Here is a 22,576-nt window from a genome sequence, read left to right on the forward strand (position 1 = left end):
TTTACTGTAGATAATCCAATCTGAACCAGGATCCAGATTATAAAATTCACACTTTTTCAGACTGTTGATGGCTTTACTCCCATCAATTGCTGCCTTCGGGACAATGGCCGTGATGTCATCGAACTTCCCAAGAAATGCCACAGTTTTCGATGTTTCCTCTATTCGAGATCTCTCAAAGTCAGTAAATATAATTAAAAATTAGAATATGAAATCTATGTTTTAGCGCAACGAGTGCTCGGAATTTCACCTGCAGTACCTGCTCGCTCATCTTCTTCTTTGTCTACATGGCCAGCAGAATCTTCCGCTTCTCTGAACGGCTGATGGTTTGGGTTGGCCGCTTGATTTTATTGATTGGAGCTTTTGGAATTTCGGCCGTCATGGTCTGCCTATATTTTTCGTTGGACGAGTACATCATCGAGGGACTGTCGATACTCTATTGTCAGTTTGCGAGAGCCAGGCTGGCGATGTCCATCACCCAAATGAAAACAAATTCAAAACATTCAAACTACTGCCAGGCCAAAAGTTGCACTAGGCTGAACTTCGTGCTACTGCTTTTGGAAGTTTTCGAGACAACTATTGGAACAACCATTTGTCTTATCGTCATCTCTACAGGCATCAACGACCCAATGCCGTACCTTCTGATTGTCTACATCACTCTGGTTTTTGTGTCGCTATTCACTCTTGTCACAGAAATCGTTCCAATCAGGTTTGTAGTTTTAGAAACCTTCAGTGTTTTCCAGACAGAACACTTGAAGTTTATGCCTAAAATATAAGAGATTGTAAATTTCAAAAAAAAAAGTTTTCAAGTGAAAACGCAAAGTTTTAAAGAAAAACTGTAGTGATTATACTTTGCTTCTAGAATGTTATATTCCTCCTACTTTTACATGTATAAATATACAATTTCCATTATTGAGCCATGTAAACAGTTGGAAAGCGTATAAGTTGAAGAAGTCTGGTTTTTTTCCATATATTTGTTCTCATTATTTCAGTTGTGTTTTTTTTTTGTTCTCATTATTTCAGAACGTGGAAAATATACAGAAATTTGAATCCGAAATTTCTGTATATTTTCCACGTTATCTTTTTTTTCAATTATACAGAAATTTCGGATTCAAATTTCTGTATATTTCCCCAACAAAAAAGGAAACGGATAATTCTACTCAGATTCTCCATCTTTTCAGATCCTCGATCCTCATTTGACATTTAGGACTTAAATCTAGTTGACAGTGTTTGGAAGTTAAGTAGTCATGTCTGGAAAATTCATAGTTTTTGTCGAGACCAGACTCTTTTCTTACCTGTCTGAGTGTACTTGGTCATGAGAATATACATCACAAATAGATAATTGATTTACAGTGTCTCCAAGATAATTAGGCTATTTTGAATATAATCCACACACATTTTTTTAAAATTGTTCTTCTATTTATCAACAGGTACTTTTAATAATCTGTAAAAATAAGTTTTTCAATGAATAAGGATACTTACCTGGCTTGTAGAATGCTTTGTATCTATATTCTCTTTGAAAAAATTGGATAGCCATCATGAAATTACACGTCATCTTTTTGTTTTCCTTGGAAATGAATAGAAAAATGAACTTTCCAGAGGGGTTCTCTCGTGGTTTTTACAGTACGAGTTCCCACAATATTGCCAGTGTCACGTAAGATTTATTTGAATGAAAAAATTCATTTCCAAGGAAAACAAAAAGATGACGTGTAATTTCATGATGGCTATCCAATTTTTTCAAAGAGAATATAGATACAAAGCATTCTACAAGCTGGTCTCGACAAAAACTATGAATTTTCCAGACATGACTGCTTAACTTCCAAACACTGTCAACTAGATTTAAGTCCTAAATGTCAAATGAGGATCGAGGATCTGAAAAGATGGAGAATCTGAGTAGAATTATCCGTTTCCTTTTTTGTTGGGGAAATATACAGAAATTTGAATCCGAAATTTCTGTATAATTTTAAAAAAAAAGATAACGTGGAAAATATACAGAAATTTCGGATTCAAATTTCTGTATATTTTCCACGTTATCTTTTTTTTTAATTATACAGAAATTTTGGATTTAAATTTCTGTATATTTCTCACGTAATTTTTTTTTGTTGTAAATTATACAGAAATTCTGAATTCAAATTTCTGTATATTTTTTTTCCTCACTGTTTCATTTTTTATGTCACATTATTTGTATTGGTTAACTTGAAATAATAAACTGAAAATAACACAACTGAAATAATGAAAACAAATGTATAAAAACGAGAGCAGAGCCAAAAATCTCAGAGATTGCGACAATATTCCAGGATCTTCAGATTATCGGTATATTTATACAGCAATCACACATATTTCTTTTTTGATGAAAAAGCTGTAAGGGCTACATAAATTGATAGAAACTATGAGAAATGATGCGAAAACTTTTTTTTTTTGAAATTTACAATCTCTTATATCAAAAGACACATGTATAAATTATAGAAGACCAGATCCACCTCCAGTCGAACGTCTCCGCCCCATCAGACACAACCCCAGAATTGCAAACGAAGATGAGGATAATGACAACGCGGTCCCTATGGAAAGAATCAGGATGGTCAATCCCATCGCTGATTACTTCCAATGAAAATACATACTCATTTCTTCATGTTCTGTGTTTCTTTCTCTCTCCCCTCCCTCTCTCTTTATCTCCAGTATTCTCCCCCTTTCAAATTCGTCCTCCTGCTCAATTTATATTGATCGGAGCACTATATCGTTTTATTCTCAGAAACAGGAAATGAATTAATTCATCAATGCTCATTCAACTCTTCTCATTATAAATGATAATCCTTATGCTCATGTTTGTCGGCAGTGACGGGTCTCCAAAAAAGAATATGACTTATTTACCTCTCATTTTCTCTGCTTGTATGATATATCGAACTTTTAATTTTGGGAGTTTAACCACAAAAAAGCAAGAGAAATTCCCTATTATGCAGATTATTTGAAAACTATTCTTCTCGGATCAATGTTCTTTTCTATTATTCAATTGACCGTGAGTTTTTCCATCGACTTGAGTGTACCGGTAGGTTGCAGTATGTGAATATAATCAGCCAAATGGAAGCATTTCAGTCTGATTATAAGTTGTATATGTATATCAACTTTGCCTTCGTCACATTTCTCGGATATTTCTCATGGAATGTTGTAGAAGCTTGCGAATTGAAGTACCGGTGGTCGTTCTCGATAGTGTTCTTTTGCCTGGTATTGTATCAATATTATATTCCAAAAATCATTGTAAGTTTTTCAGCGAAGAGCACATAGAGCGTAGTGGTAAAAATAGTACTACAAAAATCTTTTTTTAGAATGTCAAAGATACTCAAGATATTTTCATCTGGAACTTTTGGGTCAGTCTTTTCGATTACACACTCCTTCGAATGGAACAGTTACAACCATCTCCTCTTCTAGCACCACTTCCCCATGAACCACTTCCTCAACATGGAAACAGATTTGTGCAGCAACAGTTTCGACAGTTTAACTGTCAATAAAATAAAACGATTCAATATATTATCAAACTTTCCGTTTTTATAATCGAAAGGGATTTTCCCTTCTGGACTTGAGCTCACTCTAGTCCAAGTCTGTAATTGAAGTACTCCCAAATACCGTAAATACTGTATTATAACGGCATGTCGTTATATTTTTCAACTGGTTCCCAGAGAAATTTTGTGCTTTCAGAAACTCATTAAAATTAAACGGAAAAACATTTTTGGACGTTCTATTTGTTAATTTAAAAGTTACTAAGCACGTTGCTTCTAATCAAAACCAAGAAAGACCACCGGGATAATCATATTCATGAATTTTTAGCATAGGCAGAGTGCCGTTATAATACAGGTGCCGTTCTATTACAGTTGCCGTTATAATACAGTATTTACGGTATATCACTTTATTTTCAAAAAAATAATACACAATCTCGATAAATGCAATTCAGAAAACTCTAGAGGTCTTCACTATCTTCAATGCTTTGTTTTTTTCACAGTTCAATTCAAAAATCAAATGCCAAAAGTCAATTCAAGTCAATAAATTATCTCTGCAATCCAGTTGGATTTCTCAAATTCAATGAGTAATCGTTCGAACTTGTGCTTCCCAACATTCCAGAGAATCCGGATCCAGATGATTTCATCGACGGCGCCAAATATGCTCCACTCTGCCCAGCACCTTCTGATTTAGTTCCCATCAACCAATACGTCATACACATCCCTTTTCCTTTGATTGGAATCTCTCCACGTTGTTCACAAATGTAGTCGGGATACTCTTTCAGAAGAAGATTCTTTGCAGTTTCAGATATTTGAGTTTTCCCAGGTTCTCCGTTACTTTCCATTCGAGATGCCATGTTTACAGTATCCCCAAAGAGACAGTATCGAGGAGCATTGAGTCCGACGACAGCTGCAGCGACTGGACCAGTGTGGAAACCTAGACGACATTGAACTTTCGTATCTCGTTTATGAGGGACGACGAATTCAGACAAGAACTGGAAATCGAATTATCAGGTAAAATCGTATTGTTTCGTCAAGTCTTTACCTTATGAACATCCAAAGCAATACTGGCAATTTCATTGATATGACGATGTCCGTTCTCTTCTGGAACTCCTGAGACAACCATGTACGCATCTCCAATTGTTTCCACTTTGTATGCATCTTTTCTTGCAATAAATTGATCGAATCCATCGAAAATTCCATTAAGAACAGAAACCACTTCAAGGGGAGAAGCATGTTGACACATCTCGGTGAAACCAACGATGTCACTGAAAAGAAAATTTAACATAAACTTGAATAAAAAGGGAAAAATAACCTGAAAAGAACAGTAGATCCAGTGAAAGTCTTCGGGGGAACAGGCCGTCCTAACTTTAGTTCATTAGCCACGTAAGCAGGGAGAAGCTGACTGAGAAGACGGTCTGCTCGTTGATTTGCTTCCTCTAACATTCCAGTTCTTTCAGCCACCAACTTCTCGAGGTTATTGGCATATTGTTCCATCATTCGTGTCATTTGATCAACCAGAGACCCCTTTCTGAAAATGAATTTAATTCATAATGTATACTGCTACAGTCTGTAACTAACATGTTCAAATAAGTCTCCACATTCAACTTGATTCTTCTCAAAGAGGGTCTCATCTCTGGAGTTGTATTCCAACAGTCTTGAATCAATGCAGTCAGATCCATATTCAACACTTTGTTCTGGGTAATTACCGGCTTCACAACTTTCGTTCCATCCTTCAACCATTCAACCAACTCTGACTGATTAGTACCCTCTGGGAATGGAAGAGCTCTGAATATAATCTCATACATAACGAGTCCAAATGCATAGACATCTCCCAGCTGCCGTCTCGCTTGAGTCTGTCTCATCCAGTCCTGATCCACTCGTCTCACTCGATTCTTTTCTCGATTCTTCAGCATTTCAGGTGACTCATACAGTATACTTGTGCTTTGTGTTGCCTGTGATTTATCATCTTCACTTGTCAGAGCATCTCTCGAGATTGATTGTTGTTTCTCCCATCTCTCTAATGGATCAGCAATTCCGTAATCTGTCAGCTTAACCATCCAATTTCTGTCAATAAGACATGACCATGGTGTAAGAGAGCCGTGATATCCAATCTGCGAGGCATGTAAATATTCCAATCCAGCCAAAATATCTCGAATGAATGCTCCATGGAATTTGGTATCCAATTGAATATTGTCATTGTAAATGATATCTTGAAGGGTACCACGAGAACAGAATTTCCAAACGAGTAACATCTCTTCTTTCTCATTCCAAACCATTCCCAAGAACGGGTTGATGTTGTCATGGACAGCAGCTTTCATCTAGAAATTTTAGCTTAAAATAGTTGGGAGAGTTAGAAATGACTCCTAGCTTGTGAAATGTTTAGTTTGCTTCAGACCCTTACCAATTGGATGAGTGTTTTATCTGCTCGATTAAAAATAATCGGTCTTCTCTGAACATATTTATGATAGATTGCATGTGTATTTGTTCCAACAATCGCATGATTCCTTGATCCATAGTTCATATTACTCATTTTAGTTCGAGTACTTCCCAACGAGAGCATACTTTTCAATTGTTCTTCATCGATAAACTGTAGATCATCTCTATAAATCCTAAATGGAAGTTTATCCAATGCTCTCTTTTCTCTGAAATACTCAAAATTATTATCTTCTTTCTTTCTAAATCTTTAACAAACAGAAGCTTTTGAGCAAAGAAGATTGAGACGGCGGCGATGATAAATAGAAGGATAAGCGCGGCTCCAATGATAATCAGTGTGTAATCACATCTTTCATTTCTGAATCCGCAGTCTGGCTCATCCTAAAAGAAAATCTTTACAGATTAACGCAGTGGAATCGTAATAGTGGAACCTTGGGCATTTTTCGATCTATCGACGGCCAGAAATCTCTCATTATATCGGTAACAACGATCTCATAACATCCGGATTTGTTGGCAATCCCATCACAATTATCAAGCATTGTCGGTTCCATATGAACCATTGGAAGTACTGCATCTGTATTAGGAGATACAAAGAATCCACGGTACAGAGGTGCTCTTTCAGCTCGATCATCCATTGAGACAAGTCCAGACGCTATTCCAGATGCACCGACCATTCCGATAAACTTCATCTTCCTCATATTCTGCCACATCATTCTTCCGTTCAGAAGATTCTCTGCTTTTCCAGTCTCATTTAAAACTTTTCTGGCAGCAAGAGCATAGAGTTTCAGAGCATCAAACAAATAGAGATATCCATAGATATTTGCTATATCAACATCTGCTTCAGTCAATCCAACATCTTTAATTCTTTCAACAAAAGGACCAATGATAGTGTTATCAAAACTGTTGACATCATCAATCTAAATTAGAGAAAATATATATTCTAGTCACACTCAAAACTGAACTTACGATAATCGCATTAGCATACTGATCTTTCACTTTCTGAAGCATTGATCCATCTGATCCAGTCCAAGGAGCAATATCTTTTCCACCATCTTGCAACCATGGGAATACGTATCCATACTCATTCACACTCATCCCTTGAGTGTTCGCAGCAGTTAAAAACTCACGAGAAGTTTCTCTGGTGTTCGAGAAAAGACAGACAACAACTGAAAGTGGTATTTATAGTTTGAATTCCTCAATTTGAGTGAGCTCACTTCTCGCTGAATTCTTAATATCATTCAACAATCCAGAAGCAACCATTGCTTTTGAATCAGCGAATTCATCAAACATAATCTTTTTAACCACTGAAATTCCTCTCTGATGAAATACTTCTTCGAATGAAATCACTCTATCATATGCCAAAACTCCAGTATTTGTCACGATTGCCACTTTATTCCATCCATAGTGACGAAGCATTGCACACGTCGCTTCAGCGATTGAATTCGTCGTTCTCATCTGGAGATTCTCTTGGTTTGAATTACCGGTTAATCTGGGCTTACAGAAATTCTGGCAAGGGTTGGATACGCATTTTTATCAGCTAAATTATTCGAAGCAGCCATGTAGCCAATGATTGGAATATTCCAGAATGCAGCCATTCGAGCGACTGCATCCATTTCAGCATTACAATAGGGACCAATGAATGCTTTCACTTTTTGGAGATGATACATGTCTGCAGCGACAGCAACTCCTTCATACGATTCACCACATCCAGTTTGAGATATTATTCTGGAAGTTATCTTTCTAACTGAATTTTCGAATACCTAGATTTCTATAGAAACGATATTTATCTATATTTTTTAACATACTCAACATCCAAGTCTTCATCCAAAATTCCTTCGACCAGCAGTGATTTATGAGACACTTCCAATATTTTCACATCATTTCTCAATGCTCCAATTGCTCCAATATGTCCGATTGTCAATCTGATTTTTCCTTTTGAATCATACAACCCTGCACTTGAATTTGAGAGAAACAATGGATTTGTGTTGGGAGTAGATCCCTTTGACGGAATATTCTCGTTATCTTCTGTTCCATTATTTGCGAGAATTCGTTCAGTTTCTTGGCATAATACCAGAGAATTCAGAAGAAGACATATTAATAACGGGGATAGAAACCCGGTTTTCATTACGAAGAAATAAGTTATTACTTTCAAAATATGAGTCGTCTAGTCGGAAGCAATGAAAATGTACGAAATGAAGCAGTCGTTGTCGCGCGGAGAGCCGTCGTTCCGGATCATCTCGGATCATATTCCTACTGTAGTCGTCATCCGATAAGCTTCCTCTCTTCCCGACAACTCTGTTTTCTTTTTATCAATTAACTCTAATGGAATGCGTAGATTACTCATAGATATTTAGAAGATTTTTTTCGAGTGGGAGGATTGTATTTACAGGCTGATAATATTGAGAAAATGTTATTTTTTTAAAGTCACTTTTGATCCGATAACCGTCAAAAATGAGAGTGTAAGGAAAGATGTTTGAAATGTATTTATAAAGTAACAAAGAAGAATTTAAACAGTTCTGGTTCCGAAAAATGACAAGAACAACGAGAATCTTCGTCAATATTACACACTTTTCACAGTACATTGACATATCTTTTACATCATTCCGTTTGCTGGTCGCACTTGATCACAAATTTAATATTGATTACAACATGAAAACTGTTATTCTTTTGTCTTTAATATTTCTCGAATCTATTCCATTGAATGGGCTCACTTATAACGAACATCTGCAATTTTTGCAACTTCAAAACGCCGCTTACAACATGTACCTTCGAACGTTCGCTGAAAGAAAACAAAAGAACAATGTGTTCAAAAGTTGGTATGCGGCCACCACTGTATGTTTCTGTTATTATGTAAAAATCCAGATTGCGATTCAAATCAATTTGTTTCCAGGAATTTCCACCATTGAAGAGCGAGTTTTTCGAAAATGACACTGTTGTTGGCGATAGTCAGAAAAACTCTGCAGTCGTCAGCATGGATCTCGTTTATTCAAGACCCCGAACAGTCGACGATGATATCGGAATGCCTCTAAACCAGCCAATTTTCACAAAGGAGAAAACGACTTTTTATAATTATGGAAAGCTGTATCAAAATTACTACCAGAATGGAAAATAACTGTTCATTTACATCCTTGTTTCTAAAAAATTGATTTTTAGAAAGAATAAATGCTGTTCTTGTTTGTTTTTGATGGAAATTTACGCTTAAAGCCATTCAGAATTGACGAAAAACGAGTTGACACAGCCGTTGTTTAAAGGCGCAGGCAGTTTCGAAGGCGGCGGGTCTCGCCACGCACCCTCCCTCTCAATGAATTTGCTTGCAGAATTCTATCTTCTTCCTAAAATTTCGGCCTTTTTGCGTTTTTCTGGGAAGTTTTTAAATTTTTTGTAGAAATTTGAATAGAATATCAAAAATTAATGTTTTCTACAGCTCTCACTAATTTTTAAGAATTTACTGGAATGATCTCTGTAACTATTTTTTACACCCGTATTTTCATCGTTTTCCGTATATTTTTGTTAATTTTGCAGCTTGAGGTACACATTTCAAAATGGCCGACAGAGGAGGCTTCCAATCTGGATTCGGAGGACGCGGTGGTGGTCGCGGCGGAGCTCGCCCTACTGGAGATCGTCCAGCTGGACGTGGAGGACGCGGAGGCCGCGGTGGACGTGGTGGACGCGGAGGAAGGTGAGAATACAGTTTTTGATATCATTACCACAAAAATTATTGCAGAGCCGGACGCGGAGGAGAGAAGGAGACCGAATGGACTCCAGTCACCAAGCTCGGAAGACTCGTCAAGGAGAAGAAGATCACTACACTCGAGGAGATCTACCTCAACTCCCTCCCAATCAAGGAGTTCGAAATAATCGATGCTCTCTGCTCCAACCTTAAGGACGAAGTCCTCAAGATTTCCCCAGTCCAGAAGCAGACCACGTAAGTTATATAAATTCGATTTTGAAGCTGTATGATCCGATTTCCAGTGCCGGACAACGTACCCGCTTCAAGGCTTTCGTTGCCATCGGAGATCACAACGGACACGTCGGACTCGGAGTCAAGTGCTCTAAGGAAGTCGCCACAGCCATCCGTGGAGCTATCGTTGCCGCCAAGCTCGCTGTTGTCCCAGTCCGTAGAGGATACTGGGGTAACAAGATCGGACTCCCACATACCGTCCCTTGCAAGGTCACTGGAAAGTGCGCTTCCGTCATGGTCAGACTTATCCCAGCCCCACGTGGTACCGGAGTCGTTTCTGCCCCAGTTCCAAAGAAGCTCCTCCATATGGCTGGAATCGAGGATTGCTACACCGCCGCTAAAGGATCTACCGCTACCCTTGGTAACTTCGCCAAGGCCACCTATGCCGCTCTTCAGAGAACCTACTCCTACCTCACCCCAGACCTCTGGAAGGAGGAGGCCCTCGAGAAGTCGCCATACCAACGTCACCACGAGTTCCTTGCTCGCAACTAATTTGTGGAAACTTTTTTCCAGTTGTTAAAATAAAATTGTTTACCGTGTATCATTGTAATTTAATTATGAGAACACTACTTTATTTTAACAATTTTGGGAATGAATTGTCAATTTTTATAAAGCTGCATTCTCATTAAACTGAAATAGCCTATTTTGATGTTTCTGGAAAAATGATGCCAGGAGCGCCAAAACGTTCCCACGATGAAGACTTCTCAGGGAACCTATCCTTGTCGTGAGGAATATTTAGGAACAACACTGATGAATGGGTAAAGTCTAGTTCACTGTCGCCAATAGGTTCCAATCGTGTAGACATCAGAGATGTGATTAAATTATATTCACAAGGGCCCGATATGAATTCTTATAGAATCTTGCTGGGTGTCTTTCAATTTTTTGATAGTAAGTCAAAAAAACTGGTTATCCCCTGGGAAACGGAATACGAGTGCTACGTATTTCTGAATGTCTATTGTACTTTTATAAAGTCATGAACGGTCTATTAGAAGTTTCAAGAAATGTTCATTTTCAAAAAGGGTTTATCAACGATAACAACAACAATTGGGTAACAAAAAAAGTTCAAATCATATACAATGGAAGTGATCATCGGAAGTTTTTGGCAGTCTTGTTTTTTGACTTCTTGATTGCTTTGCTTTTCTTGGTAGCTTTCTTCTTCTGCCTGTAATAAAAACTTTTAATAGTAATTCTGGAGTTCACAAATTCGAGATATCCCTTATCCGTTTTCTTTGAAAACCAAGTTTACATAATAAATACGATCTTCCTGCACTGCTAACATATTCTGGAAGTTCCATAAATAGTAAACAGTAATTTGTTCCTACTTTTCAAATTTCGAAAAAAAAATCGAATTGGAAGATTGTTGGTCAACCAATCTCTCTATCGGAAAACTGCTACTCTCTCGTTTTTAAAACAAAATTTATCACAACAAAATAAGTGATTGAGAACTCAATTGAGTGGTTCTTGACGACGCATTAATTTAAACAAGTCGGTTTCAAAAAATCGAGATCTTTTAAAGTAAACTTACGTTCCAGATAACCACGATGGGAATGATCCGTCTTTTTTTCTGAGGGTTTTAGTGTTGATGGTGGCAGCGTCTGATGTTACATCCATCTAAAAAATCATTTTTGATTTGAATGAAAAGTTTTAAGAAATCACCTTTTCTGTAGTTGTGGTTCTGTCAGCCAGAGCTTTTTCTGAATTAATAACCATTATTTGTGAATGAGAAATTATTTTATTCACCTGCTTCCACTTTTTCGTATTGATCTCGTTTTTCGACGGCTTTCTGGAGGAATGCATCAGTCTTCGGCTGTTTTTTGGTGCGAGCAATAGCGCGGACCTTTCTCTTGAATTTAGATCTCAAACTTTTCGCCATTTTGTCAGAATACTACAAGAATGTGATGTTGAACAGTTGAAAAACGCACAGAATAAACTGAAAAATAGTTGAGTTTAAAGGCGCATGCAATTTCTCAGCTAGTCGTGGCGAGACCCGTGCAGTTCGAAGGCAAGCCGGGTGGAAATACTGGCTTAATTAGTACGATCCGCTTCGTTTAAAGTGAAATTTCACACTCATCACGATAATTATTCTTCGAGATTGTTAAAAAAGAAATCAGCGAAAAGGCGGCGAAGAGAAAATCAATATTTTCAGGTGAGTCTTCTTTACAACGAACGACGAATAACCCAAACGAGAGGATTCAATGAAATAGCACTGGATAAAGGGGGAAACAGAAATGTTTGGCTATACTGGAATTGCGGTCACCGATCCAACAAGACAGGCAGAGGTATTCCTGAGAATATTATATTATAACAGACTGAATAAATATTTTAAGATCTACCGAGCATTGGAATCGTTGAAAAAAGATGAACTTGGTTGGAAAAAGTCGGTTGAATCATTCGTTGGTCCCAACAAACCGTGAGTTTGTCACGTCATAAACTAAAATTGAAATCTAGATTCATCAGGTCAGCAGAAGAGCAGTTTCTATTGCTGCAAGTCATCGAAGACTTTCTGAACAAGCGGTACAGCTCGGCAACCCAACAAGATGTTTTAGTGATCAGAAATTTTTTGTTGCATTATATCAAAGGCTTCCAAGATAATTCAAGCACAAGCCATGAGATGTTCCTAACTAACAAAATGGCTCACATTTTCTCACTGGTGTTTGCTATGGATTTTCCTGAAAGATGGTCAGCATTTTTCAACGATCTGTAAGATACAATCATTTTATAATCTCCTGATTTGTTTAACTTGCCGATTTCAGTTTTTTCAACAACAATATCACGGATACAAATATCTCGAGCTTCTACCTGAAAGTTCTTCTTGCTATTGACACAGAAGTTGTTAACCGGGACATCCAACGTTCAAAAAATGTGAGCATAATTACTTTTTTCAAAGTGTTTACTTTTCTTCATTATAGGAAAGTGAACGAAATATCAAAATAAAAGATGCGATGAGGGAGATCTGTATGAACGAGGTTGCTAAAAGTTGGCTAACCATTGCAAACAGTTCGAAAGAGGAAGCAATTCAATGTCTCGTTTTGCGGAATATTGCCGCTTACGTCGATTGGATTGAGTTGGATCTTGTTGCAAACGACTACGTGATGCCGTTCATTATTTCAAAGCTACAGGATTCAGCGACTTCAGAGGTATTTCAAAATTGAAATTATAGACATATCGAGCTTCATCTTTTAACATTTAGGACGCCACTTCAGCAGTTTGTGGTCTAATGCAGAAAGGCATGCCAGCGGAGAAAAAGGTCGGATTGGCGTTGACAGTAATGACTGTTTTACGAAATAATGGTCTTCTCACAGTGAACGATGTAAGTTCAAATTGTAGTTAAGACTTGAATTATATTGTTTTTTCTTTCAGAACAACGACGAAGATGAAGTCACACGTGTTGGATCGCTAGTCAACACTCTCGGATTAGTTCTTTTAGATGTTCAAAACAAGTGAGTTCGGTTCATTGGAATGTAAAAGTAAATATCAGTGGACATTATATACAAAAAAATTATTAGGTGACATATTTTAAAAATTTCTTTTGAAAAGAGAGTTTTGTGAACATGTTTGTTCACATTGCATCTTGCTCGCAAATCTGTTCTGATTTCCACATCCACTCCAACTGAATCGCTCGCATTTTCTGGATTCATTGTCGTAATACCTGAAGGACGTGTGATATTTTGGAAATTATGAGATCTGAGCTCTAACTTACCACATAATTCTGGCACGACTGCAAGATCCTGTTACTGGTGGTAGGGTACAAACGTCAACTGGACTTGGTGTAGTCGGTGGAGCAGTAGTAGGCAAAGTTGGCAGAGTGAATGGTGGAATAAGTGTTGGTGTAGGAGCACCTGGAGCACCTCCACCGAAAAGACTCAAAAATGGCGCGAAGGGAGATGGAGGAGTAGTGGGTGTTGATGGTGTACTCGGCGGGATGGTTGGCGTCGGAGCCAGTGGGGCAGGAATATTCGGTGGAGTTCCTGTTTGAGTCGGTGGTGGAAATAGAGGTTGTCCTCCATTAATTGTTCCAAATGGTGGAGGGGAAGGAGTATTTTCCACGAGACATTGAGCAACCTGTTCGTCAGAAGTGAATTGCTAGGGATTAGGATGAACTGGTTCAAACAGGAATCAAAGACTTACGAAAGTGACAACCGCACAATAGCGAGTTTATTCATATGTTAAAAAAGAAAATATGCTAACCTGGTCAACAATTAGACACTTTTTCGGTGGATCACAGATAAGGGATTCACATAGCCATTCTGCTGCTTGTCCATGGGCATATTTGACTGATAATAGAAGGACGAAAACTACTAGAAAACGCATTTCAATCTAAAAATAAGGAGTTTTCGATTTATAAAACTATAGAAAAAAGTGCGAGATAAATAAATGAAGCTGTGAAACTGGTATGTGTTTGAGAGATGAGAAATGAGGGAAAAGGCGGAATGGCAAGCGATGAGGTGAGTCACGCATCACAGATCGCGCGAAGAAAAAGAGAAGAGAAGCGTAGAAAAGTGACCGGTTGGTGAAGACGAAAGCCGTAGATTGTCCGAAGGGCAACACACTGCGCTTTCGAATTTTAATTCGAATTTCCATTTTACAGATTGTGCGCAAGTTCGATTCTGGAGAAAGAACAAGAATGCTGTGTACAGGAGATGGCACGTCTCGCAGAGCCAGCGATTGTTGTTTTGAACAACGAGGATCCAGATTTGAGTTATTTGTGTACCGACTACATCAGAGGTTACGCTTCATTCCTTATCAAATTTTATCCAAATGTAGGTTTCAAAAAGAAAACAATCATGTGCAATTAGAATGTTTTAGGATACGAATTTCATTGAAAAAGTTATTCGAACAGGACTTCAAAGATATGTTATGGGAGACGATATGACAGTTGGAGGGGATGGAGAAGAAGAAGTTGAATTCCAAGACTATCGAAGAGAGCTTCGTTCAATGCTCAACGTCATCGGTCTGAGACGTCCAGAGGCCATTGTCAATGCTATCGAACCATGGACAGCAGAAGTCACAGCTGGAGGATCGACTATTCCAGTTAACAAAATAGAGGCTCTCCTGAATGTACTTTTCCATCTACACGAAATCATTCCGGTGAGTACAAACAGTCTTTCATAGAAATCAAATTTACTTTCAGAGTAACATGCTCCAAAATCCGAGAGAAGGAGTTTCTCAACGTGCTGCACGTCTTCCAATCGTAATTCTGGAAGGATTAGTTCTTGATGGAAGATGTCCGGCAGTTCATGTTCTCTACTTTGAGTTGGCATGTCGATACGAACGACTTTTAGTATTACAAGCTCAACCAGTAGTTATAACTCATATTGCTGCCGCATTCCTCGATCAACGTGGAATATCCATTCCAACTGGCAATGTTCGAACCCGAATCGTGTATCTATTCTGCCGATTCGTCAAATCTCACAAAGCGGTTCTAGGACCACTTGTCTCGGAAGTTATCACTCGACTTGCTCCTCTACTTGCAGTTTCTCCAAAGTCAGAGGACAACCAGTTACTGTCTCCAGACGATCAAGGATATATTTTCGAGGCAACTGCGACATTAATTGTATTTGGAGATCTCACTTCCGAAATGAAATCCCAATACGTCGGAGAGTTGGCAACAACATTGGCGATGAAGTTCGAGAATGGACTAGTAGAGTTGAATGCGGCGAGAGCGAGAAAAGCAGATGAAGAAACAATTCAAATCATTCTGCAGTTCATGGCCAATATAATTGGATATAGTAGCCGCATGTCCAAAGCATTCAATAATGCTCAATCCATGAAAGCTTGCAATTGCATTGAAATTTATCTGAAACTCGTTAAGTTGTTTGTTGAAACGTTATCACCGGAAAACTCTTTCCTTCTGGAATCAACTCGTCAGTTCGCTCATCGTTTAGTCGTATCGATGGAAGACGAGCTGATGCCCTATATGAGTGGAATTTTCGAAAAGCTCGCATTGGTCTCAACAGATCTGGATTCAATGCATCACTTGCTTATTTTCTGTCATCAAACGGTCGCAAAGTATAAAAAGGCGATGCTGACAAGTGGTGTTGATCTAGGAAATGTGTTGGCGATTGCAGCAAGAACTTCGTTACAAGAGCAAGAGAACAATTTACCAGCTAAAGGTAAGAATGAACAAAACGATTAGATTTCTTGAATCAAAACGATTTCCAGATGATAGCCAACGAGCTCTTCTCTATGTTCAACGAGCATTTGTTCAACTTTTGTTCACTGTAATCGTGAGTGATTGTACTCCAGCACTGAATACCTCCCCCGGACTTCTGGATCATGTGCTTGAAGCAGCTGCTCGTTTGGCTCTCTCATCTGATCAAACTGCCCAGAAAGTTGCTCTCTCAAGTCTTGCTAAAATCTCGTTGATTATTCCTGCGTGGTCCGCGAGAACTCTCCGTGTAGCTTTGGAGATTCCATCTCTTTCCCACATTACTCCATCTGATGCCGGAAGTACGTTGGTTGTTCATGAAGTTTGTGCCACATTGACAAGTCTTCATCAATCTGATCCCGATGGTTTTGCACGTGCACTTCGCGAACTTGTTCCTAATGGATTCTCCGATCAATTGTTATCTGCATTGACTAATTTAAAAGGGAAGAACTTGGATAAACAGGTAAGAATTCCCTTTTCTCATGACCCTCTAATTTCAATCCATTGCAGGTTATGACTATATACTCTTCGCTTAGGAATCAAAATGCCCAATGATATGTTTTTGTTCCCCCGGTTCTGCCTTCACGTCATCATCAAAATTTGTAAATCTATTGTTTCTTGTTATTGCGCCCCCCGTTTTCTTCTTTCTCAGTTTTTTTGACTCACTCACATTGTTGTTAATCTTATTCCTTTACGTATCATATTTCATTATGTCCCACTCCCCACCCAAGTGCCCTTCTCAAACTTTCTGAATTTCGAAGTAGATTACGTGACTTGACTCTTTCCGCTCCGGGTAATCTTTCTACTCGTTTCATTGTTTTCCGATTCTTTCAACAACGTCATCAACATCATCATCCCATTATTCACTTCTAGCTTTCTCCCCCCAACTCATCGGATTTGATGAAGTGGCTTGTAGTAGATATTACTCTTTTTATTAGTTTCACACTTTTTAATGGTACTGAATAAAGCACAGGTAAAATTAGGGCAAGTTCATTCAAGATAGTGTTCGCACAAAAACAATTGAATCTCCCTTCACAAAACATGACCTCTGGAAGCGATGCTCAACGAGACTATTGGCACCAATCGGCATTGGCCAATTTCCACCTTCCTTCCAACGCAAGAACTCCGGCAGAAATTCCTGCACACGATTTCGAGCTCCAACCTCTTTCTTTGCTTTTCTACAAACAAGTTCATTCAATTATCATATTAATTTTTAATAATGAGTACCTTCCATATCGAACAGTTTCTGTCACATTTGTCATCATAACATTCATGTGTTCATCAAATGTTGTCAGAATCCCTTCGAATATTCTATCAATCCGGTCAACTGCACGAGTTCTAACTTCTATTCGTAGTTCTCCTTTAACTGCTTTCGCCAATAATTCGAGTGGTCCCTTAATCTCGAGAATTCTGTCATGATACGTTTCGTCTTTCTTCTCGACAACACTTCTTCCCTCTATCATCATTGCTTCTAATCGTTCACGTCGATCTCTTGCTTGTTGTCTAAAAAAATAATTACAAAGTTTTGCAGAATGGCATGCTTACGCATGCAATGACCATAAATTTCTTAAATTTCCTTTCTTTTAACTCACTTCTTGCTAACCTTCTTTTCTTGTTCTTCTTTTACAGTCTTTTCATCAAGTTCGCAAATTTTTTCAGCGAGTTCTGGATATTCATTAACTATTTTTCTTTCGAATTCGTCGGTTTCAAAGTCATCCATAAGACTTGTTCCTTCAAGGCCTTCTACGAGTTCTGGATGTGTTCCTGCCAAGTTTTTTGTGAATTCATCAATATCGAATTCACTATCCATCTTTAAAAAGTCAATGCACATCATCCAGTTTCTTCATACTTTTAAAATACACATAGCCTTCGAAACATTACTGTTTTCATTGAAATACATTTTTCCACCAAGTAATCGCTTTATTCGTACCACTCTCACAAAAAAAAGCAAATCCAACAAACTAAAAGCAAAAAAGGAAAAAGGTTGGAATGCTATTTTAATACGAATATAAATTGAGACAAACGAAATATCCCTCGCCTTGTTCTCAACGAGGAGAATTGAAGACTCGGAGAGTGTGAGAGTACGACGAGAAACATGAATCAACTAAACTTTCCAAAAAAAGAAAAAAAGAAGGACAGGAGAAAAGAGGAAGACAGAAACTACGATTTCTCAAATCTGATGGATCTTGTCATGTGACAGATGCATTTTCAATTTCAAGAAAAGGAGTAACTGACAGCAATTTTGAGAAAGAGAGGATAGAAAAATGAACAGGACGAGAAAGGAGGAGGAATGACCAGGACAGACAAAAACAGCTATGTATAAATAATGTACTGAATAGATTGTAGAGGAGAGAAAAGGAATCGTCCTGTTTCTAATGTGTGAATCCCAGAAAAAAATAGGGAATAGGGTGATGCAAAGTGCGGGAGTTTAGAAATCTCAACGATTCAGATGGACAGCTTTGCAGTCTGCTCACTACACGACTGTTCGAAGAGTTTCTTACAAGAAGGGTGTGGGGGTGAAGGACAATAAAATTGTGGACATAGATCACATAAAGTCCGAGAACGAAATAATCAATGCATTCTATGGGAGGAGCAACAAACACGAATAGAATGATTCGAGACGGAGGGCCGGCCCAATTGATACTCATGATACATGTCGATAAAGGACACAAAATGATTATTCTGAGGGGATACCATTAACATATGAAGAATATTATTATGATTTGCATTTAAGTTGGGGTGGACAAGGGTAATTATGACTAGAGAAAACTCTGATCAACCACAACCGGGGGAATACACATCAGAAACTGTTCTTGCTTTTGAAAAAAATGTGGAAAGAATAGAAGAAAAAAGCGGTAATCTAAAATGAGGACTTGGGTATGTTATGAAACTAACGATTCAACACCGATGAGAAACCGGGAGGTGGTGGAACATGTGCTGATCGCAGACTGTTCTCATGCGACCAACGAGCCATCGAGCTATCATCCATAAATCTGACATTCACGTTAGGTAACAACGCTTTGAAGGCATCTTGTGCTGACTGTGGTTGTTGTGATTCCTGTTGCAGCATGTGGTTTCCCATTCCAAACAATCCCATACTCTGTTGCTGATGGTGCTGTTGTTGTGATTGTTGTTGTGACAAATGGGAAGGCGTCTGTTGCATCGAGGAGGATCTGTTTGAACCTGGAGCTCCAAGACCTGGTGGTGGTGCCATTCCAAAAGGTACTCGCTGTTGCATCATATCATTGTACATGTATGAGTTCAGTCCTGAATACATCTGTTGCTGCTGTGCTTGTTGTTGTGCCTGCTGCTGCTGTTGCTGCTGATGATGTTGTTGTTGCTGTTGCTGCTGGCGATTGAACAATTCTTGTAGGAGACTAGATGGCTGTGACGATTGGGACTGTTGTTGTTGTTGTGGAGAATGATGCTGCATCTGGAACGAACGAACAGTTTGAAGTAATTAGTGAGGATTAACTTACATTAGCAAATGGATGTGAAAAGTTTTGTGCTTGTTCATATTGTCTTTGCTGTTGTTGTTGTTGCTGCTGTTGCTGCTGCTGTTGTTGTTGTTGCTGTTGCGACATCATTCTACTGAACATATAATCCTGTTGCCTGCTCATATCTGCTGCATACTGTTGTTGCTGATGTTGTTGTTGCGCATGTAACTGATGAAGGAACGAGTGATCTTGGTGCTGTTGTAATGGGTGGTGATGGTGATGTGACTGTTGATGATTGTGTTGTTGGAACTGTTGAACTGCAGGCTGCCGCTGCTCCGGCATCTGACCAAACAATCTGGAACTGGAGATAATTAGTTTCTGTTTCATATTGCTCAAACTTACTGCTTCAACACATCCATCGAATTATTTGATGATGGTGGTGGGATCTGCTCCTGCTCTTCTCGCAGTAATGCTGACAATCCCTTCGATGATTCGGTGAACGGATCGAAACCGAGATCATCGTCTGAATTGAACCTGCCAAGACCTGGTGGAGGGCTCGGTTCTCTTTTGAACGAATTTGTGTTTGATGATTGTGTGCCAAATAAAGATTGAGAGTTGAATGCGTCCATTTTAAACGTAGAAAACAAGGTGGATGGTTCGACAATTGTATCAGCAGGTGGCTGAGCAGTCGATATTCCGAGCAATGCTTCCCAACCCATAAGAGGTGCTGGTGCTTCTTGATGTTTGGCAGGTGCAGGAATTCCGGTGTGAATATAATCGTTTTCTGAGAATGACGACCGGTCCAGCCGGTCTTCATTCACATCCAGTTTTGCCATGAGCTCATTTACATCGCCTCTGAAAAATAATTTTAATGACAGCAAGGTCATATATGAAAATTAAATCACAACAAACCTATTTATGTCATCTTCGAATTCGTTTTCATTTCCTTCTGGATCTGTCGGAGGTGTATTACTTGGTGCAACAGAAACTTCATCTCGTTCTGACCACTGTCGTTCTCTGGCATTTGCATTACTCCTTCTACTGCTTATTGTCTCATCTGCTGGATTTGACGGGGCTGGATCATCAATAGACTGAAAGGAATGTTTATTTTTTCTATTAAAACTAGAAATGTATACATTGCTTGTGTTTGTTGAATTTGCGTCGTCCTCTGGTTCCTCAACTGAGTTCTGTGTCGGTGAGCCTGAATGTTCTCAAATTTCAATAGAATCAATAATTTCAGTTTATTTTCTTACCTGATCGCTCAACGTCTGCAACAGCATTGGAATTTTCCGTGGGAGGCCGTCTGGTCGGTGATGAATTTGCCCTGAAAATAAATTTCTAGTTTTTCTTTCTTCTTTCTCATCAATCGATCGTACGCTGGTGCTAATATTTTGTCAAGTTGTGATGCAAGTGATGATTGTGGAGGTGGTGCCCGGCTATTCATTGATTCGATTAATCGTCTCTCATATTCTGTGTGTTTTCCCAAATGCATATCATCCTTAGTGAAACTTATTTCAGGTTCAGCATTTTCGTGTAAATACATACATTCCTATAAAAGAATGATTACATAAAATGCGGAGGATGGAGTAGTTACGAACACCAACCGGTTTGAAACACTTCCGACTATTCAAGAACGAAGAACAATATTTGGTTGTCCCAAGTGACGCCTTCACTAACCTACCATCCAGCATTGAGTTGTGTACACCCTGAATTCAATGAAGATACTATTTGTGAGAGAGAAAGAGTATGAAAACTTACTTGAATGGCTCGAAGTGCATCATCAACCCGTTTATACGTCACATAGGCCGTATGACTTGGTGGAAGATGTGGCGCTGGAAGTGAAGCCTTTTCACTTGTCACTATCTTCTGAATTTTTCCGTAACGACCAAAATATTCGTTCTTTTTCAATATTTCGGCATCGGAAACTCGAGGTGACAATCCTACGACATAGACAAGATTTTTCTGCAACACTCGATAGTTACACAGATATTGTCGGGCATCAGATAATTTCATCTTTTCCGCCTGTTTTTTCATTCGCTTTTCATCTTTATGCTTCCGCACATCGTCGCTGGTCATTGGCTGAAAAAATCAATCCAATCTAGTGAATGACAAGAGGCTTTCTAAAAAAAACAAACCTTGAAGTTGACAGGGTCCTCAGGGTATGGCTGCCGACAAGCCGGACATAATCCATTCTCGTCGGTTCGTATACGATGCCAGCAAAACCGGCAAATCTGAATACAAAATATTATTTTATTAAAAACAATTTTTTTACCTGGTACTCGCACTTGCATGGATAAAAATTGATGTCATCCAGTTCGAGGGTTTCCATGCACAGAGGGCACTGAAATTTTCTTAGCTTAGATACATTTTAAAAGTGTACAGTGTTCTGGAACAGGATAAGTACTAACTTCCTTATCGGACGCTTCATCGCTGGAGGTTGACATTTCTTGGGCGAGAAGAAAACAAGTGAGGATTGAGAGTATGAACACTGAAAAAAGAATTGAAAAGGGGCTAGACTTCAAACGAAAGACGAGAGACGAAAAGTGCAGCAGGGCCAATTGGTCAATCGATAAATTGTGAGAGAAAAGGAAATGTGAAAGCCGCAGAGAAACGTAGTCGAAAAAGAGGAAAGAGTAGGAAAACGAAATTGGTTGGGAGAATTCAGATGCTGAAAGCAAAAACGATTTCTAGGAGCCAAGAGAAAAGCACAATCGAGCCGGAAATCTAGACGTTGCGGAAACGAGATTTCGCTTCTGCGCACGAATCGCATATCGCTACGCAGATTTGATTACACCGATAAGATATGTGTTCTATAGCGGCAGAAAGACCGATGACTTAATCGATCCGTTTTCTTTACTTTCTTTCGCCACATAGCTAAATGTTTCCGTTACTTAAAACACTATTCTTCGCTAGTCAAACGCGCCTATAGTGAAAGCATCTTCCGCAATGAGTCACCAAAATCAATATATCGACTTTAGATGACCACCTTTCAGTTTTCTCTGAAATAGAAAAGAATATAATATTTATATTCGGAACATCAGGTATATCGTGCTTCCAGTAGAATCTGTTCAGAAACATTTTAAGTGAGTAAAGACGAAAGTAACTCTTT

At 38.7% G+C, this 22,576-nt stretch overlaps 11 protein-coding genes across 11 annotated transcripts; 6 read left to right on the forward strand and 5 right to left on the reverse strand.

Annotated features, from left to right (window-relative positions):
- Positions 1 to 67: 67 nt before the first annotated feature.
- On the forward strand, positions 68 to 2,605 carry GCK72_014807 (uncharacterized protein; the record flags this gene model as incomplete). Its single annotated transcript, XM_053730474.1, has 3 exons — positions 68 to 177; positions 224 to 706; positions 2,464 to 2,605. The coding sequence occupies 3 exons, from the start codon at positions 68 to 70 to the stop codon at positions 2,603 to 2,605; spliced, it is 735 nt and encodes a 244-aa protein (XP_053585246.1).
- Positions 2,606 to 2,983: 378 nt separating this feature from the next.
- On the forward strand, positions 2,984 to 4,436 carry GCK72_014808 (uncharacterized protein; the record flags this gene model as incomplete). The annotated part of the gene is made up of 4 exons (XM_053730475.1): positions 2,984 to 3,040; positions 3,088 to 3,249; positions 3,318 to 3,492; positions 4,312 to 4,436. The coding sequence occupies 4 exons, from the start codon at positions 2,984 to 2,986 to the stop codon at positions 4,434 to 4,436; spliced, it is 519 nt and encodes a 172-aa protein (XP_053585247.1).
- GCK72_014809 (uncharacterized protein) lies at positions 4,034 to 8,046 on the reverse strand (the record flags this gene model as incomplete). Its single annotated transcript, XM_053730476.1, has 11 exons — positions 4,034 to 4,480; positions 4,531 to 4,753; positions 4,801 to 5,016; positions 5,067 to 5,806; positions 5,890 to 6,130; positions 6,181 to 6,302; positions 6,353 to 6,838; positions 6,888 to 7,087; positions 7,136 to 7,376; positions 7,421 to 7,646; positions 7,727 to 8,046. The coding sequence occupies 11 exons, from the start codon at positions 8,044 to 8,046 to the stop codon at positions 4,034 to 4,036; spliced, it is 3,462 nt and encodes a 1,153-aa protein (XP_053585248.1).
- Positions 8,047 to 8,681: 635 nt separating this feature from the next.
- Positions 8,682 to 9,033, forward strand: GCK72_014810 (uncharacterized protein; the record flags this gene model as incomplete). Its single annotated transcript, XM_003108405.2, has 2 exons — positions 8,682 to 8,753; positions 8,812 to 9,033. 2 exons carry the CDS (start codon positions 8,682 to 8,684, stop codon positions 9,031 to 9,033), a joined length of 294 nt encoding a protein of 97 aa, XP_003108453.2.
- A 430-nt stretch (positions 9,034 to 9,463) lies between these two features.
- GCK72_014811 (uncharacterized protein) lies at positions 9,464 to 10,374 on the forward strand (the record flags this gene model as incomplete). The annotated part of the gene is made up of 3 exons (XM_003108627.2): positions 9,464 to 9,600; positions 9,646 to 9,846; positions 9,894 to 10,374. 3 exons carry the CDS (start codon positions 9,464 to 9,466, stop codon positions 10,372 to 10,374), a joined length of 819 nt encoding a protein of 272 aa, XP_003108675.1.
- A 594-nt stretch (positions 10,375 to 10,968) lies between these two features.
- GCK72_014812 (uncharacterized protein) lies at positions 10,969 to 11,755 on the reverse strand (the record flags this gene model as incomplete). The annotated part of the gene is made up of 4 exons (XM_003108516.2): positions 10,969 to 11,044; positions 11,408 to 11,493; positions 11,539 to 11,576; positions 11,623 to 11,755. The coding sequence occupies 4 exons, from the start codon at positions 11,753 to 11,755 to the stop codon at positions 10,969 to 10,971; spliced, it is 333 nt and encodes a 110-aa protein (XP_003108564.2).
- Positions 11,756 to 12,110: 355 nt separating this feature from the next.
- GCK72_014813 (uncharacterized protein) lies at positions 12,111 to 13,326 on the forward strand (the record flags this gene model as incomplete). Its single annotated transcript, XM_003108520.2, has 7 exons — positions 12,111 to 12,161; positions 12,210 to 12,292; positions 12,340 to 12,582; positions 12,636 to 12,744; positions 12,792 to 13,019; positions 13,073 to 13,192; positions 13,243 to 13,326. The coding sequence occupies 7 exons, from the start codon at positions 12,111 to 12,113 to the stop codon at positions 13,324 to 13,326; spliced, it is 918 nt and encodes a 305-aa protein (XP_003108568.2).
- Positions 13,327 to 13,398: 72 nt separating this feature from the next.
- GCK72_014814 (uncharacterized protein) lies at positions 13,399 to 14,193 on the reverse strand (the record flags this gene model as incomplete). The annotated part of the gene is made up of 3 exons (XM_003108620.2): positions 13,399 to 13,531; positions 13,583 to 13,965; positions 14,071 to 14,193. 3 exons carry the CDS (start codon positions 14,191 to 14,193, stop codon positions 13,399 to 13,401), a joined length of 639 nt encoding a protein of 212 aa, XP_003108668.2.
- A 102-nt stretch (positions 14,194 to 14,295) lies between these two features.
- Positions 14,296 to 16,585, forward strand: GCK72_014815 (uncharacterized protein; the record flags this gene model as incomplete). Its single annotated transcript, XM_053730477.1, has 6 exons — positions 14,296 to 14,327; positions 14,471 to 14,642; positions 14,689 to 14,970; positions 15,014 to 15,995; positions 16,045 to 16,493; positions 16,541 to 16,585. 6 exons carry the CDS (start codon positions 14,296 to 14,298, stop codon positions 16,583 to 16,585), a joined length of 1,962 nt encoding a protein of 653 aa, XP_053585249.1.
- Positions 16,586 to 17,024: 439 nt separating this feature from the next.
- GCK72_014816 (uncharacterized protein) lies at positions 17,025 to 17,840 on the reverse strand (the record flags this gene model as incomplete). Its single annotated transcript, XM_003087235.2, has 3 exons — positions 17,025 to 17,208; positions 17,258 to 17,533; positions 17,623 to 17,840. 3 exons carry the CDS (start codon positions 17,838 to 17,840, stop codon positions 17,025 to 17,027), a joined length of 678 nt encoding a protein of 225 aa, XP_003087283.2.
- A 1,080-nt stretch (positions 17,841 to 18,920) lies between these two features.
- Positions 18,921 to 21,911, reverse strand: GCK72_014817 (uncharacterized protein; the record flags this gene model as incomplete). Its single annotated transcript, XM_053730478.1, has 11 exons — positions 18,921 to 19,463; positions 19,510 to 19,822; positions 19,870 to 20,322; positions 20,380 to 20,558; positions 20,604 to 20,668; positions 20,721 to 20,791; positions 20,844 to 21,016; positions 21,072 to 21,173; positions 21,226 to 21,546; positions 21,603 to 21,698; positions 21,876 to 21,911. 11 exons carry the CDS (start codon positions 21,909 to 21,911, stop codon positions 18,921 to 18,923), a joined length of 2,352 nt encoding a protein of 783 aa, XP_053585250.1.
- Between the last annotated feature and the right edge of the window lie 665 nt (positions 21,912 to 22,576).

This window comes from Caenorhabditis remanei, chromosome IV (assembly GCF_010183535.1).
Source record: "Caenorhabditis remanei strain PX506 chromosome IV, whole genome shotgun sequence".
In the NCBI taxonomy this organism is placed as follows: Eukaryota; Metazoa; Nematoda; class Chromadorea; order Rhabditida; family Rhabditidae; genus Caenorhabditis; species Caenorhabditis remanei.